Source organism: Paramisgurnus dabryanus, chromosome 21 (genome assembly GCF_030506205.2).
Source record: "Paramisgurnus dabryanus chromosome 21, PD_genome_1.1, whole genome shotgun sequence".
NCBI lineage: Eukaryota > Metazoa > Chordata > Actinopteri > Cypriniformes > Cobitidae > Paramisgurnus > Paramisgurnus dabryanus.
The window spans coordinates 5,460,102-5,477,648 of NC_133357.1; the positions used below are offsets into that span (position 1 = coordinate 5,460,102).

The window sequence follows — 17,547 nt, forward strand, 5'->3', positions numbered from 1 at the left end:
TCAGTGTTTTTTTTGAAAAAACATACTTTCAAAAGCATAATATCATAATAAGTACTCCATTTCATAAGTGTTTTTACATTTAATATTTAAGTACATTAAACCTTTATTATTTTCTTACTTTTACTTAAGAAAAAAGTATGAAAACATAAAATTTTATTGTAACTGGGTATTAAATTAATTAATATGCATTATAAAGGAATAAACAGTATGATTCTATGCCTTGTACTAAAGTAAACTTTTTCTCATGCTTAGAAAATGTAACTAAAATACTTAAGTACTGTCCACCTATGAGTATGCATTTATCAGACGTCATATACTGTATGCTATACACTAGTCAACGTTTAAAGTGGATCAAAAAAGTATCTAAGACAAGAAAAGGTATTGGGTATTGGTATTAAGATAACTTTTATGAAAGGTTTTGATCCACTTCAAATGTTGACTAGCATATAATGTTACAATGTTTACATAGTTTGTTATATAAATTAATATCCAAATAAAAAAAATCTGTATCATAAATTTACATTTACACATTTGGCAGTCGCTTTTTTCCAAAGCATGATCAATAAAATACTTTCACGAATATTCATTATGTGCAAAATAACATGGTTTGATAATGTAATAATTTTCAGACAGTTAAAAACTCATCATCTCTTTCATTGACAGAATGTGTTAAATAAATACTAACTTTCCTTAAAAAAAAGCTTTACTTTCAACAGGTATGGTCTTCTTGAGCAGTTGTTAAAATTTGTAACTTGATGATGAATGCCTTCATGGTTGTTCTTTTATGTTGTCAAGTCACTTTGGTAGTGTCTACTAAAAGCGTGATTATCCACTTATAATGAAAATTTTTAACAGCACATTTTAACTTTAATATTTCTATTTTATTTTACATATTTAGTGATACAAAATAAGAACTGTGATGCATACAGCGACTGTGATGCAACACATGACTGCTTTCCTGAGATGAAATTACACCAATTTACAATAAAAGGACCGAGGCAAATATCAAGAGGAACCCGTGAGAGGATTCTAAACTGCAGGCATTTTATCTGTGTAACAAGATGTTTATCACATCACATTGTTTAAAGATGCAATAAAACTGCTAAAACTTACCACATTCATACTCATACTATGCTGAGGTTAGTTAGGTCTGTCAACAATACGTATTCACATATACAGATTTATTTCAGGACATATTTAATCCTAAAACATGTTCTACTTAAAACAGTCTCAAAACAAAAATATCTACAAACCTCCTAAACCTATGAATCTGTTTAAAATCAAAATGTAAAATCAAAATAAGAGGCATTTTTCTACCTATAATATACATTTGTCTAATGTAAAAGTCTATAAGTGACATTCAAGAAGTGAAAACCGTTTCCTGAACAAAAGCTTAAATATTTATAATAAACATCCAAAGTGCACCGTTGGACAGCAGGGAGCTGAACCACAGCTGAAACAGATGACACCTGACATACTGTAGAAATATACAAACTGCCATATAAAATAAATAACATTTCCTCTAATTGGACTCGGGGGTCTTGGGTCTAGCCGTTTCAGGTGGGTTTTTCTCCTCTCTCTGTGGCCTCACAGAAGTGTTACTAATCGACAGTAGACCCCGAAGCTCCTTGTTTTCAATCTGTCAACAAAAAATGTGTCAAAAATATAACCGTTTACCAAAATGAACACAATTAGAGGTGTATCTAAGCTCCCCTAGAGTTAAACATTAGATTTTTACAGTTTTGGAATTCATTCAGCCGATCTCCGGGTCTGTCAAGTTTTAAATAGAAAAAATATCAAAACTCTTTGGTTATTTTTAAACGTGCGATGCTAATGGTCTAATCAGATTCAATGGATAATGCTAAGCTATGCTTACAGTGGTACCGCCAGACATGGAGATGGGCTGAATGGATTCCAAAACTGTACAAATCTAATGTTTAACTCTAGAGGAGCTGTAAAATTAGCATATTAAAAAAAAGTGGAATGTCCCTTTATTATTGTTTGTATTGCAGTTTTTAAGTAATTGAGGAGCTTGGATGCAGAAGCTGCTAAATGTCACCTCCGTCAAAAAAAAATTATAATAGTATTAACCAAATGCTCTCGGCATGTATTATACATTCATTAAATACTTTTGCTTCAAATCTGCTTAATCCTGGCAAGTCAGAAATACAGTTTTGTTGGCAGAAACCACTAAATGATTTTTCAGCAATGTCCTCTAAGTGCACGGAAAAGATGAATTGGATGAACAACATCATATGAAATGACTCGCATTCAAACTTGTGTCCCTTGTGAGTATTTAAACCTGAATACAACCTGACTGTGGGGGTGATGTGAATCACAGCGCCCCCTAATGTGTGCCTCAGTTTCCTCTTTTTTTACATGTTTCCAGTTGCATCTTTAGTGATTTTGCAACTCTAGTTTTGTCCAAAAAAGGGGAGGTTTCTGTCAAAAAGCTTACATGCACTAAGAGGGTTTTGCAGTGAAAGACTAAAGTGACATTTGTGAAAATAAGGCATTTTCGATTACTCACTAATAACCCAAGTAAGTGTAAGTGAAATTATTTAACCTTAACATAAAATCCTGATAGAAATGCTCATTTACTAGAAAACACGTTAGATGCACTTAGAGGGTTTTGCATCTGAACTCCTCAATTATATTAACAACCCAAACCATTCAATCATTTTTCATTTGACAAAAAAGCATTACTTCAAGCTGTGCCAGTCTCTCTTTAACCGAGCAGAAACGTTGGTCATCCATCTGTACAGCTCGACGCATAACTTGACCCATTTCACAGATGCGCTCCAGCTGGCTTTGAACCTCCTGAAAAAGTTATTTAAAAATACATACTATGGCAATTGTTTTAAGACAGACGTTTCATTTCTCAGATACATGGAGATAGGTGGCCGACATCTGCATGATTTTTTGTAGCAAAACAATCACATTTAGGGTCATTTGCAAAGTTTAGCACCTTGGCATGATCCTGGTGAAGGGTGAGCACAGGTCGGGTATCCAGCTCTTTCTTCTCCATCATCATCTGAAGCATCTGTTTCCGGTATCGGCCCATGATTAACTCCAGAGCATACTGATGCTCTTCCAGGGAGACACACAGTTCTGTGGAGAGAAACGAGGGTTATTTAGATATTAAAAACCTCACTTTAGTTCAAAATGAGGGATGTTTAGGTCAAAGATCTTGCCTCGGTTCTCCTGCTGGAGATCTTTGATTTGAGTGTTCTCCTGGGTCAGCAGAACATGAGGTTTGTATCTGGATAGCTCCTGATACTGCATGCTCTCCTCCATGTACTAAAGACAGCACCAATATAAATCATACATCATGTTAGGATTACTTGATTAATAGTTATTAGTTGGCAGGCACACATAAGGGACATACAATATTTGCTCATTAAGCAGATGTTATAATCCAAAATGACATACACTGCATTCAAGGGAATGAACCCATGACATTTGCGTTGCCAGCACAGTGCTTTTCCACAGTGTATGTCTCATATTCCACATACAAATAGCCAGAGGTGGAAAGAGTACTGAAAATTTGTACTCAAGTACAAGTACAAGTAGTTGCTAAAAAAATACTCAATTACAAGTAAAAGTACTGGTGTTAAAAATGTACTTAAGTAAAAGTACAAAGTACCCCTCTTAAAAACTACTCAAGTACAAATTACTTTTTAGCCGGTTATATTTATTGAATAAATATTAAATCCATTGAATGAAATCAGAGATATGAATGGATTAAAAACAGGCAATTTGTGTTTTATACGAATAAACACATAGTACAGGAATTTTGTCTGTTTAAAGAATGTTAAATGATTTTAACAGCAGCTATATTATTTCATATTGTTTCTTCATATAATTTTTATCAAGTTATAAAAATGGTCTAATGTTATTATTATTAATGAATTATGATACAATATAAATAAGCTTGTTGGGTTATTTTATTTAAAAACAGATTTTTTTACATTAACTCATTCCCCGCCAGCCATTTTTCGAAAAGTTGCCCGCCAGCATTTTTTATGATTTTCACAAAAGTTTTACAAAATGCCTTCCAGGAAATTTTTTTCTAAAAATATATATATCAAATGAAAGAACAGACCCTCTACTTTCAAACAAACAATAAAAAAAGTGAAAAACCGTTCCATCCTATTTTTTTCCCTGCTTATAAACTCTTAAATATTGGTGTTATTCTTTACAAATACACATTTTTTTAGCAAAAAGCTGAAACAATTGCATTTTTGTGAAGGAATTTAGTTAGAGATCAGATTCAGAACGAATATAACACATAAAATTAGTAAATAACGTTTTGGCTTCAGTTTATCCATAAATTGGGTAAGTCCGCTATCTAGTGGACAATCGCGGTATTGCACATTAACATAAATTCTTCAGAAACACGTTTTATGCAAATGTTTTTTTTCTTAATTGACAAGATAACTCGTCAATGGCGGGGAAAAGAGTTAAAAATATTATTGGACAAGAAAGCTTTCCAAAAGTACACTACAATATTTCAAAAGTTATCAGCATTTATGATTTAGCACTGACATATGTGTAATTTAGACAGGCTGTCAGTGCAGTTACACTGCTACGCCAGTGGGACGCGGCAACAGACGAATTTGATAAAAAGAGTCCTTATTAGACTGTTTATTATTATAAGCTTAAAACACTGATTCAATATGAATAATACAATGTTGACAATGACATGAAATTTAACTTTGAGCGCCATTTTACAATGTTAAATCTTTTTTTACGGTCTACGTGCTCCTCACCTAGGTAACTGAAGCTCATGTTTTAGGTATGTGACAAAAAATATAAATACATATATAATTATAACCATATGATAGATAATAAAAAGAACTTTAAAATGGTTTTTAAATTATTAAAATCGGATAATTATTAAGAAAGATATGGAATTTTTTAACTCGAAAATTAGGGGGCATTTTTGTACCCAATTAAAACTATAAAACTATGAAAAACTTCCGCTTGACCAAACACTTTAAAATATCATAACTTTCTCATTTCTTGGTCTATTTGCATAATTCAAACACCACATTGTATGTAATTAAAAGCCCAAGATTAAGATGACATCTTTTTAAAAGATATATATATAAATGTTATTATTTTTGATTAACCACTAATTAATGAAACCGAGAGCATCAATCCACGCATATCTTTCCATATGAAATCAAAGCCCTCTCAAATAAAAGCTGTATTTTTATATATTAAAGAAACATTTCATTGTTTCTTTAATATTTCTTAATTGAATAATAATGCTGGCGAGCAATTTAAATGGTCAGATATTATTAATACATTAATTGATGATTATGTTATTTATCATTAATAATAATTCAATAAATGCATGCATGTTGCATGCATGTATTTATTTATATGTTTGACAAAATTATGCCAATAATGTAATCTAGAGATTCTAATCCTTCGTTCTGTATGATTACTTTAAAAAATAATGCACGGATTAATGAAAACGGAGAATTTTTGGAAGCCAAAATGATTGAACGGGCGATTCTGCTTTTGACAACAACGTCACTTGCGGATCTTAAAAAAGCACATGCGAATGTTACAATCAATCCCAAACTTCACCTAATTCAAGTTAAATGTATATTCTATAAAAAGTATTTGGTTTGAAACAAAAAAATACTCGCCTTCATAGAGGATTTCAATGCCAAACACGAGAGAAATTTTGCTTCGCTTATAACTTTCTTCTTACAACAGCAATCTTGGAAATTCGAACGTGAGAATCAACGTGAGGAAGTAATTTATGTCACTAGTATATGGGCTTTAGAGGTATTCACAAAGCAAAGATATGACAGATTTCCTAAGTCAACAACGCGTCTGGCGCTGAATACCTGCTAGGAACACAGCCGTGGGAACAAAGCGCTCGTGCGTATTACGTCATTTTGTCACATACCTACAAGTTTCAAGTGATGTTTTCAGGCAAATTATCGTGAGGTCTACCCAACATTAAAAACGAAAACGATTAAATAAATATGGTTATAAGTCTTCTTACCATAATGTGCTTTTTGAGATTAGAGGCTGAAGTATTGTAAGCAGAAATCACTGCAGATGGCAAACAAAGTTTGCATTACATTTACACGCTGTCTCCTTTCCTTCCTCTGTTTGAACAACTCCCAGGTGCGGCCATGGGCACTCATCATCCGGTATTTCTTCTGAATTTTTAATTAATTCAGCGTCCATAACGCCAAAGTTCTTTGACATTAAAACACTAAATACAACGTCACAGTGAAGGACGCACGAGGATCGATTGAATTGCTCTCCAGAGACCGGGCTTTTTTCCGGTTCAAATACAAGGGTTTTTATTGGCCCGCCCACGATCAATTATTTCTATTGGATATCCAAATGCTGTCAAAGATTTGAATATTAATTTGATTCAAATTCTACAAGTACTTAGTAACGAATGTGATTTTCAAAGTAGCGAAGTACATTACTGACCTTAATTTGTACTTAAGTACAAGGGAAATTACAGACTTAAAAATGTACTCATAAAAGTACAAGTACACGAAAAAACTACTTAATTACAGTAACGTGAGTAGTTGTAATTCGTTACTTCCACCTCTGCAAATAGCATTTATTCTTAGTGGTCAGTGTGTGAGTATGAGATTTGATATCATGCCTTGTCAGGGAGAGCATTTCCCACCACTTTCATGCTGTGGACCTTCTGACTGAGAGCGCTCGACTGCTCGATCAGGGTCTCCGCGGCCGTGTCGTGTTCTTTCAGCCGATCCAGTAGCGTGCGAGCGTCGCCCAACACCTTCTCCAGTGTGCACGACATCTCTTCACTTACTAACCGATGAACACCAAACAACACTGCATTTAACTATAGTTAGCGCGATGCGTGGAAAGATAAATGGAAAAGTCGCGATATATTACATATTTATTACTCGGTATCAGATAAAGCGAAAATGACCGGTGTGTAAGAAAGAAATTCGATAGAAAGTCAACTATCTGTCAAGTAATGAGAACTTCCTGTACTGGTTACGTCAAGCGTTGAGAACGTTGCAGGAAGTGGAGTTTCAAAATAACGGCTGTGAGTTCAAAATAAAAGTTTTTTAAATGCGTTTTAAAAAACTATTTGGTTTAATTTGTGTAAATTATGATGATGTTTTATTTATGTTAATATTTTATGTTTTATATTTATGTGTTTTTTGATATTATTAATTTTTATAAGTTATATCTTTAAAGTCGCCGTGAAATTAAAATGAAACTTTTTCCTTTTAGTATAAATATGTTATAAACTAATAAGGTCCAAAACACAAAATGACAAAATTCTCGTACAGACGATATATGCATTCAAAACCTACATTTTGGCATGTGCGCTAAAACGTGGTTGTAGCAATAATATTGGTTGAGATCTAAAAGAGATATTTGTCAGACAATGAAAGCTTTTATATTGAAACTATGGAAACAAGTGCATTGCCACATAACAATTGTTAAAACAAATAAAAAACAAACAAAGCACATCTAAAATAACAATCTGTAAAGTTTTGTCTTATACGTGTTATACAACAAGATCATTTATTTAATTTTATGTGGATCAGAGCAGATATTAGCTATAGTAAACAACATTATCATTCCATTAACAAAAAGTATTATTTTGTAATTATTTAGTATTATTAAGTATTATTATTTTTGCAAAAAAAAATTTCAAGAAAAAAATTATTGGTATTTTTGTCTTGTTTTCAGTAAAAATATCTAAAAATTCTGGAATTAAGATGCGTTTTATTGATGAGCAAAATGACCCAAGAAAATAAGTCTGTTTTTAGACCAAAAATATCAAATTTAAGTGCAAATTAAATTTTGTGCATAAAACAAGCAAAAAAACTGCCAATGGGGTAAGCAAAAAAATCTTGAAAATTTTTCTTAAACACTAAATTCAAGAAAAATTCAAGAAAAATTAGCTTACCCCATTGGCAGATATATACTTATTTCCCAAGGTAGTTTTGCTTATCAAGAAAAAGCATCTTAATTTAAGAATTTTTTGATATTTTACTGAAAACAAGACAAAAATACAAAGATTTTTTTTCTTTGACTTTCTTACTTAGTTTTTTTTTGTCTTGTTTTCAGTAAAAATATCTAAACATTCTTAAATTACGTAGGAAAATAAGTCTAGTTTTTAGACCAAAAACATAAACTTGTAAATAAGTGCTTAAAACAAGCAAAAAAAAAAAAATCTGCCAATGGGGTAAGAAAAAATATCTTGAAATAAGTTAACATTTTTTATAAACACTTAATTCAATACATTTTTTCTTAAACCATTGGCAGATATTTTTGCTAGAAATTGCTTACATTTTATATTTTTTTGTCTAAAAACTAGACTTATTGTAGGTAATTTAGGCCCTGTCATCTGTTTGTGCAGTTGTAAACAATGTACTGATGTGTAGTAAAAAATGTTCAACATAAAGTGTTCAAATATAAAATTTGGTCCAATATTTGAAGGTTTCATTACATTTAAATTGCTTTGTAAAAAAAAATAAAAAATTGTCAGAGGTGTATAAAGTTACACTTTATGTAAGTTTGGTAATACACAGGAATTAAACAGACACCATAATATCATTAAGATCCTTGCGTTTGAGGTCAGGCACTGTGGCGTCTGATGCAGGATAGCCAACAGGAAGTAACATCAGAAGCTTCTCATTGGCTGGCCGCTGGAGGAGGGTCCTGAGCTGTGGGCCGCAGTTTAGGGGAGTAGTTGTCACAGTGACCAGTCCAACATTCTAACATAAAATACAAAATAAAAGTGCATTAAAATACTGTATATTTCCCAAAGCGCCACTTAATTCTTCAATTAAACAATTATTTTGTGTGTGTGTGTATGCTTTAAAGTAGCTTTGTTTCCTCACCTGCAAAGCAGCCAATAGGATACCACAGGAGATAGACACACTGATTTCATTATAATAGTGAGTTTTCTTCTTGCCATTGGGCAGAACTCCATATGTCTGCTTAAATATAAGAATCAGATATGGAGCAATGTCCAAATACTCCTTCACCCAATTAGTCCTATGACAAAGGTGTGATCAGTGATTTAATAATGTATATCTTGTATTATTTTTAGTGCTGGGCAAAGATTAATCGCGATTAATCGCATACAAAATAAAAGTGATTTTTGGCATAATATATGAGTATGTGCTGTGTGTAATTATTATGTATAAATAAATACACACACATTCATGTATGTATTTAAAAAACATTTACATGTTTATATATATTTATTTATATTTTAATATATTCTATATTAAAAATAAATTTAAAAAAATTATATATAAGTAAAACAATTCTGAAATGAATATATGAATGTGTGTGTGGTTAAATATACACAATAATTAGACACAGTACACGCACATATATTATGCAAAAAAATCACTTTTATTTTGTATGCGATTAATCGCGATTAATCTTTGCCCAGCACTAATTATTTTGTTTAAAGGCGGAGTCCACGATGTTTGAAAAACGGTTTGGAAAAGGAGACGGGCCGACTACCAAAACACACTTATAGCCAATCAAATCAAATCAAATGCCGGGTTGCGTATGTGTGGGGCTGGTGTATCAACAGAAGGTCCAGATTCTATTGGGGTAGGGGCGTGTTTGTTTAGGTGATTTCAAATATCAACATTGGATTTCAAACATCATGGACTCCGCCTTTAATAAAAAGTTTAAAAATAAATGTAACCCGATAAAATAGCCAACCAGGGAGGGTAGTAGAATGACAGCTAAAATAGTTTATCAATGTTTGTCAACAATGTTTATCAATATCATCATATATAATATTTATGTTCATAAACATTATTATAATTTTATTTATGTAACAGTCATGACAGAAAATAACCACAAGGGGGCACTATTATCATAACAGTACATAGACATCCAATCTAACCTAAGTCTCTTCAGGTCATGGACCCAGTTGTCTCCCATCCTTTGTTTGTAGTTGATCTCCTCTTCTTCCTCAACAATCTCTCTGATCTTGTGTTTGACATCTGCATCAGACACCACCACAAATGTCCACGGCTCAGTATGAGCTCCACTGGGAGCAGTGCCTGCACAAACACACAGTAATTCATTGAAAAGTGGAGGAGTTTATATTAAAAAGAATTTGCAGAAATAAGGAAGCTGAATTTAGCTTGTATTTGTAAAGTTATACCATATCTATTAAAAAACTAAATAAAAAACTGTCTATTGCATTACCTGCAGCAAGTATTACATTGTTGATGACTTCTCTGGGTACCGGTTCTGGACTGATGAACCGGACAGATCGTCTGAGATTCATTAGTGAGTAGAACTTTTCAGAGCGGTCAAGCATCTCATCAGCGGCGTATCGGTGTGGGGTGTATGGGATATGAGTTAAATTGTCTTCATTTTCACTTTCTGTCCAATCATTGTCATCCTCTGTGCACAGGTAACAGACTCAGTCATTCAACAAAACACAAAATCACACATCTTAATCACATTGCTGAATTTGATATGAGCCACTGCAATTAAATTTTTTTTAAAAGTGGGCTGTAATCCAAAACAATTGTTGGACTATATGCCATTGCAACCTTTCAGCCTTGACTTTGAAAAACATTTAAGATTTCTTCAAAAGTTCTGCATCATTACATTTGACCGCCTTCTTGAGCATCAAAGTCATACAGGATAGCAGAATGGACTTGTGCTATCTAAAAACAACAAACTTAAAACTCTACTGCATCCGACAGTTTTGTGCAATAAACTGCATAAAATGAAACATAACTTTTTGAATTGCAGGCAGCCATAATGATTTTAAAGCCACCTGAGACTCAGCAATTTCATTTTTTCTATAGTGCTCATGTGTTTTCGATTGTATGCATCCTGTTGTTTTAAAACCTGGTATGATATTGTAATATGATTAAATTAAAAAAGTTTGCGTATAAATATAATAATTTATGAATGATCTAAGCATAAAATAGAAACAATATAGTGCTATAAACTATAGTAAACTGTAAATTAGTTTTATGTGCATTTGCTGGCATTATACCGTGGACTACCACTAGTATATGGACAGTAGTATTCACAGGAATGGCATTTAGGTTAATTTAGAAGAAGTATGGTATTACTGTAATATGAATCCAGTTGTATGTGTATTGTGGAAATGAACAATACCATTTTCTTTGCTGTTGATTTCTGTATCATCTTGCAGATCCTCGTCCACCCATGGTCTCACCTTTGCCCCGTACGAAGAGTTCTCATTTGGTTTGGTCTTGTCTTTCTTCTGGGAGTTTTTGAAGATAAAACCAATAATCACACACAAAACCGCCACGAATACTGGCGTGAGAGACGAGAACAACGACATGACTAATGTGAGTCTTCTGGAGGAGTTTGAAATTTGACCTAATGGGGAGGGACTTATTTCTGCAGTTAATGTTTTACAGTGTTTCAGAAACACACACACACATACACACACACACACACACACACACACACACACACACACACACACACACACACACACACACACACGTTTACTTATATATTTTCAATGGGTACATTCTTGTTTTAATACAAAGCTTCTTATAAATACAACAACAGAACAGAATACTGGAACATATTTTTTACAATAAAAACCATGTATAGTTTAGACTCCTCCAAGAGGAGTTTTGCATACTTTTGTGTATACATTTCCTCCAAAATATGATTAAGTAGTGTAGGTACACACATAATATTTGTTGTTAGGCTCATCATAAACGTCTGTTCTGATATGACTAATAATAATGTTGGAGCCGATGGTGTATTGGCCAGCGCTCTGACATGTGGTGCTTTCGCACTTTCGGCGACCCGAGTTCGATTCCCGATTCTCTCTCCTCCCTGTACTTTCCTGTCCTCTCCTAACCACACTGTTTAATAAAGGCAAAAAACTGTCCCAAAAATACCACAAAAAAACCTACTTAAAATTTAGAATAGAGTTGATGTTGATTCTGTGGGTGTATGGAGGGTCACCGGGTATTAAGGGCCTCTAACAGTTGTTTGTTTATTTGGGATGCTACTGTCACATTTACATCTGCTTTGGTGCTCAACATCAACAAACAACTGATTGTTTTTAGAAAGGTGAGATTTTCAGCTAAATTCAATGTCACCGATTTATTAGATTTGCAATAATTTGGTAAAAACTTCATTGCCATTTTTTGGCTTTAGAATTGCGGATAATAGCAGACAATTTTATCCAAAGCGGTTTCACTATTCCAAAGTATACCTGTTGAGAGAGAAAGAGATAGTTAGTGCTTTATTTAAAAAAATAAATAAAAGACAGAAGAATTAGAACTGTGGTCAATATCTATGTAAAAAAAAGGGTTTTAAATAGTTTTTTAAATGTTGCAAAAGATGTGGCTGATCGGATTGCAATAGGAAGATCATTCCACCAACAGGGAGAAGTAAAGGAAAATGAGTGGGAATGTGATTTAGTGCCTCTTACATTTACAAATGCATTACAGTTTATTATCATATAAACATTTTATCTGTATAATTTGTATTGCCTTATACCTGACACGCGCTTCAATCGGTAGCCAGTGAAGAGAGATGAAGAGCGGCGTAACATGAGCCATTTTGGGCTCCTGGAAGATGTTGCATTCTGAACCAATTGAAATGGTTTAAAAGACCGTACAGGAAGGCCAGCAAAAAGGTTCAGCAGTAGCCTTGTCTAAATAAATTTTTAAAATATAATTTAATACCTGATATTATAGAAAAATGAATCATTTTGAGGCTATAGTGTCTGTAAACCAAGAGTTGCAGGTTCAAGTCTCATGGGCATCAGGTTACCAAGGCACCGGTTCCCAATTGCTCCCCGGATGCTGCTCCAGGTGTGTGTGTATGTGTGTGTTCACTACTTATTGGGATGGGTTGAATGCAGATGTCACATTTTAAGTATGGGTAACCATACACTGGTGATTACGTTACTTGACTCCACCAAAGTTTATTCATATTTTCTCTTGTGATGATTAGCAGATTTCCAAAAACTCATCTGTGATAATTATAATTACATTTCAATCTGAAGATAACACACGCGTGTGTCATGCTCAGTCCTGTTTGAAAGGCAGACAAATTTATGACCAGACCAATATCAGCGTAACACATCAACTTCACAACCATTTCATGCTTTCTTATCTCAGTATTTCGTTGTACGTACAACAAGACAAAGAGAGAGGGAAAGAGTTAAGCTACAAATTAAATTTGTTATAACATTTAACACTTTAAGAAAATGTTTGAAAAGTGCAGATATTTTAAACAATTGGTAAAAAGCAAGACAATTCTACATTTAAGTTTAAGAATCTGTTGCACCAGGTCTGTTGGACTTTAGATTATCTCAACTGGTAAAAACACATCACATGTGCTTTCCATAGTCACAAGCTTTGGTTCATCCTTCAATGCATGTCAAATGTTTTCGAGAAGTCTGTTCACAAAAAAAATAAATAGTACACCTTTTCTCAACCAGCCACATGACTTTTATTCATGTCTTGCAGAAATGCACCACAGAAACAGATCTTATTGCTCATTTTGTTTCCCTCTAGGAAATGCCGTCAGATCTTCTGAAATCCCTCAAGCTGAAGACAGTGGCCGACAATTCAACCATACAAGATGCAAATTTTACAAGCCAACTCAACAAACATCACGGCACGCAGTAGACATTTTGGAAAGACAAACCAGTTGCATTTGAATGCAAGCACAGGTTGGCCACACACATTGCTAGACACAATAAACACAACCCTAAATCTTTACACTTTGTTTATAAATAATTGCATACATTTTCTTTAATATGTAACATAAAGTATTTTAACTCATTCCCCACCAGAATTTTTTTAAAAGTTGCCCACCAGCATTTTTTGTGATTTTTGGTGAATCAAACAAAAACGAACGATTATTATCAAAAAACAATAATGAAACCCTGCCCCTCAGGGGCGCTGCTAAGGATTTTGGGCCCCATGAAAAGAATCTTGACAGGGCCCCCAACACAGCTGAGACTTTTTTCATATTAATTTACATAAAATCATGCGCTTTTATGGTATTTTGACTACCAATGGGGTGAGAAAATTTTACTTGAATTAAGTGTTTAAGAAAAAAGAAATCTTATTTCACCATTTTTTTTCACCCCATTGGCAGATCATTTTGCTTGTTTTGAGGACAATTTCACTTAAATTGTATATTAATTTGTCTTAAAACTAGACTCATTTACTTAGGTCATTTTGCTCATCAAGAAAAAGCATCTTAATTTAAGAATTTTTAGATATTTCTACTGAAAACAAGACAAAAATACTAAGTAAGAAAGTCAATTTTTGCAGTGTTGGACGTTTAACTAAAACTGTGTATTGTTATTTTCTCCAGCGTTTTCTTGACCTAACATGGGGAGAAAATTGATTTCCCTTATCATGCACTTTTAACACTAGAACGGCCACCAGTAGTCATTTTAACCAACATTTAAACTTATGCATTGCAAAAAACTATTTTCAAGAAAAAAAATTCTTCGTATTTTTTTCTTGTTTTTAGTAAAATATCAAAAAATTCTTAAATTAAGATGGTTTTTCTTGAGCAAAACGACCCAAGAAAATAAGTCTTTAGACCTAATGACCTAATGGGGTAAGCAAATTTTTCTTGAATTTTTCTTGAATTTAGTGTTTAAGAAAAATGCTTACCCCACTGGCAGATTTTTTTTGCTTGTTTTGTGCACAAAATCACTTAAATTTAATATTTTTGGTCTAAAAACTAGATTAATTTTCTTGGGTCATTTTGCTCATCATGAAAAATCATCTTTATTTTTACTGAAAACAAGACAAAACTACTAAGAATTTTTTTCTTGAAAATCATTTTTTTGCAGTGTGGTAATTATCTTTAACACTAGAACAAATATTGACCGTTTTGAAATTTGCATAGTCAATAACTTTGTCTAAATAAATCATGAAGGCTTGCTGCTCCCTGACTTTTCCTAAAACTACATGCATTTTCATTAAAACTATAAGTGAAGTCAAGCTGTGTTGCCTGGATTATACAATTTGGGCCGACTGAACCATTTTATGATAATTGAGAGGGGGGAAAGGGGCCCACGGACGTTTGTGTTTTCTAAACAAAAAATTTTTTTTTTTGATGCCAGGAAACAGCAAATAGAATAATTTAAAGTTAATAATTTTTACTATTAAATATTTTTTTAGCACCACAATTTTGGGGGCTTCTCTGGGCCCCCTCTTACTCGTGGGCCCCGAGAATCGTCATTGTTTACCCCCCCTTTACAGCGCCCCTGCTGCCCCTAACCCAAACGTCATGGGGTGAAAGACAATCGTACAAAATGTACAAACGTGGCTGTATGAATTAATGTGAATTAGCCACCTCGTAAAATACAAATTCTCATAGTTTAAAGAAATGCCTTCCAGGAAACTTGTCTTCTATAAATATAGAAATATATCAAACATACAAACAAACAAAACAGGAAAAAAACCACAATTTGTTTTCTTTTTATAACCTTTATAATGTTTTTAGAGATCATATTCAGAGTGATTATCAAAACATACACGAATTAATAAAATTCGTTTTTGCTTCAGTTTTTTTATAAATTGCGTAAGAGCGCCATCTAGTGGATAATAGCGGAAGTACAAATTATCGTAAAAACTTGCCAGGAAAGTGTCATTGGCAGGAAAATGTTTTCTCTTAATTGACGAGGTATCTTGTCAATGGCAGGGAAAGAGTTAAACAGTGACAAACAAATAAGTATCGGAAAGATATCAGTCATGCGGAAATCAGATGGGAATCGGGAATAGGAATTGTATTGGTTTTAATGGAAACTATAATTGTCCCTGTGGGTCTCTACTGGTAATGTATTGGGTTATATTGGTGTGATGTCATCGTGCAGATAGGAACCAATGGAACCATTAAATCCTACTGGAATAAAAACACAATACATCTTTTCTAATGGTTTTAATGGTAAACATCTAATGGTTTATAGTGGTGTTTATAGTGGAAACCATCAGAATTTGCATAGTTTTAATCAGTAGTAGGGAAAATAACAGTAAACATAAGTATATGCAATATAGTAATAGCGAAGGTATCGGAAACCAGTAAAATCATTTTCTATTAATAGTAGTAACATGTGTAGTAGTGAACATATGTGGTGCTGATGGTAGTGATGGCTGTCGTGATGTAACTTTGATCACGGTGGAGGATTTACAGTACTTCAATGTCTCTAGAGGCAATGCACAGACTGTGTTTACTGGAGTGAAATAAATCAATTTCTGTACACGTATACCCAGCAGACGCAGACGGCTCGGCTCGGTCATGTGACGATTGTGTGCTTGCATGCGTGTTCCTGGAGAGCTCTTAGGCCCGGGGTTTCTCCAGATCTGGGTCAGTTAAATATTAACTGATGTAAACATACATTTGGGTTCACCGCTCAAACCTATTAGCCACTGAGGGAAAATCCCTTCAAATATAATACACGATTAAATGCATATAAATGAAGTTTTAAAATAGAAATGTTATGGGTTATTAGTGGGGACAGATGTCTATCTATAGTGGTCCCAAAATGTCTATGGCGGTTTCTGATCTGATTAAAAATATGTAAACCAATCTGTGAAAATCAAGCTGAAGTCCATTTTTCTACATAAAACCACATAGGGACATTTCTCTTTGGTAGCTTTAAAATTAGACTCGTTTATTTAATTAAAACGTTTCTGTTTCCTCCCTCATCTGTTTATCTTCGCCGTGCAAGACTGCAGCAAAACAAGAATGGAGAAGCTCATTCATTATAAATGCATTTCTTACTCAAGAAAGACAAACCATTTAGCCTGTCCTGATGAATGAATGCACGTTTAAATGAATGAAGGTTTCTTTCTTTCTGATGTTTTCGGGAAAGGCAGAAGCGACTGGGCATTTTTTTACATTACATTGCATGTGGCTGTTTAATCTTCTTCGCTTGAGAAACCACTGATTGCACTCCTGGTGGCAGATGCTACAGAAACATCTTTCCTGTCCTCTGGCAAATGCACACATAAATACCGGCGAGATAGATACGACTGGGTTAGAGAAACAAATAGGAACGAAAGAAGAAAGCCACAGACATCTGTAAGCAAATGGAGGGGACAAGATGAGTGTTCAGCCCAATGCTTTTACAGAATATGTTATCTGCATACTAGAGAGCTAAAATTGGCTCACATCACAATCTTCATATGATGCTATAATAGTCGACAACAATACTGATGAAAATCAAATTAGACCTAATGGCTCGCTCACTTCCAGGAAACACTGATACCCTTTCAATCTAGATTGTTGATTGGGGTAAATGGCATTTGAATGGATTGCATTGCACATCCGAAGCGAACGTAGCCAGGTCTTGCGCTTTGGACTGGGGCGCATGTCATTAGACATTCTCCTCACATGCACCTTACAGTCACAATTATGCCTCTCGTGAACGCGCCTGTGAAAAGTGGGTCAGAAAATTTAAAGAGACAGCATCAGTATGCTTATTATAGTTGTATGTTTCCAATGGATATATATAAAAAGCTGAGTTGTTTCAAACCCAACCGG

General features: G+C 33.8%; 2 protein-coding genes across 2 annotated transcripts; both read right to left on the bottom strand.

Moving 5' to 3' along the window:
* Positions 1-733: 733 nt before the first annotated feature.
* On the bottom strand, positions 734-7,085 carry sike1 (suppressor of IKBKE 1). Its single transcript, XM_065285198.2, has 5 exons — positions 6,653-7,085; positions 3,195-3,300; positions 2,969-3,111; positions 2,707-2,820; positions 734-1,639 (listed from the first exon to the last, which is right to left on the bottom strand). The coding sequence occupies exons 1-5, from the start codon at positions 6,809-6,811 to the stop codon at positions 1,523-1,525; spliced, it is 639 nt and encodes a 212-aa protein (XP_065141270.1). The 5' UTR covers positions 6,812-7,085; the 3' UTR covers positions 734-1,522.
* Positions 7,086-8,527: 1,442 nt separating this feature from the next.
* Positions 8,528-11,383, bottom strand: iyd (iodotyrosine deiodinase). Its single transcript, XM_065285197.2, has 5 exons — positions 11,152-11,383; positions 10,219-10,419; positions 9,911-10,070; positions 8,880-9,036; positions 8,528-8,753 (listed from the first exon to the last, which is right to left on the bottom strand). The coding sequence occupies exons 1-5, from the start codon at positions 11,339-11,341 to the stop codon at positions 8,571-8,573; spliced, it is 891 nt and encodes a 296-aa protein (XP_065141269.1). The 5' UTR covers positions 11,342-11,383; the 3' UTR covers positions 8,528-8,570.
* Positions 11,384-17,547: the final 6,164 nt, after the last annotated feature.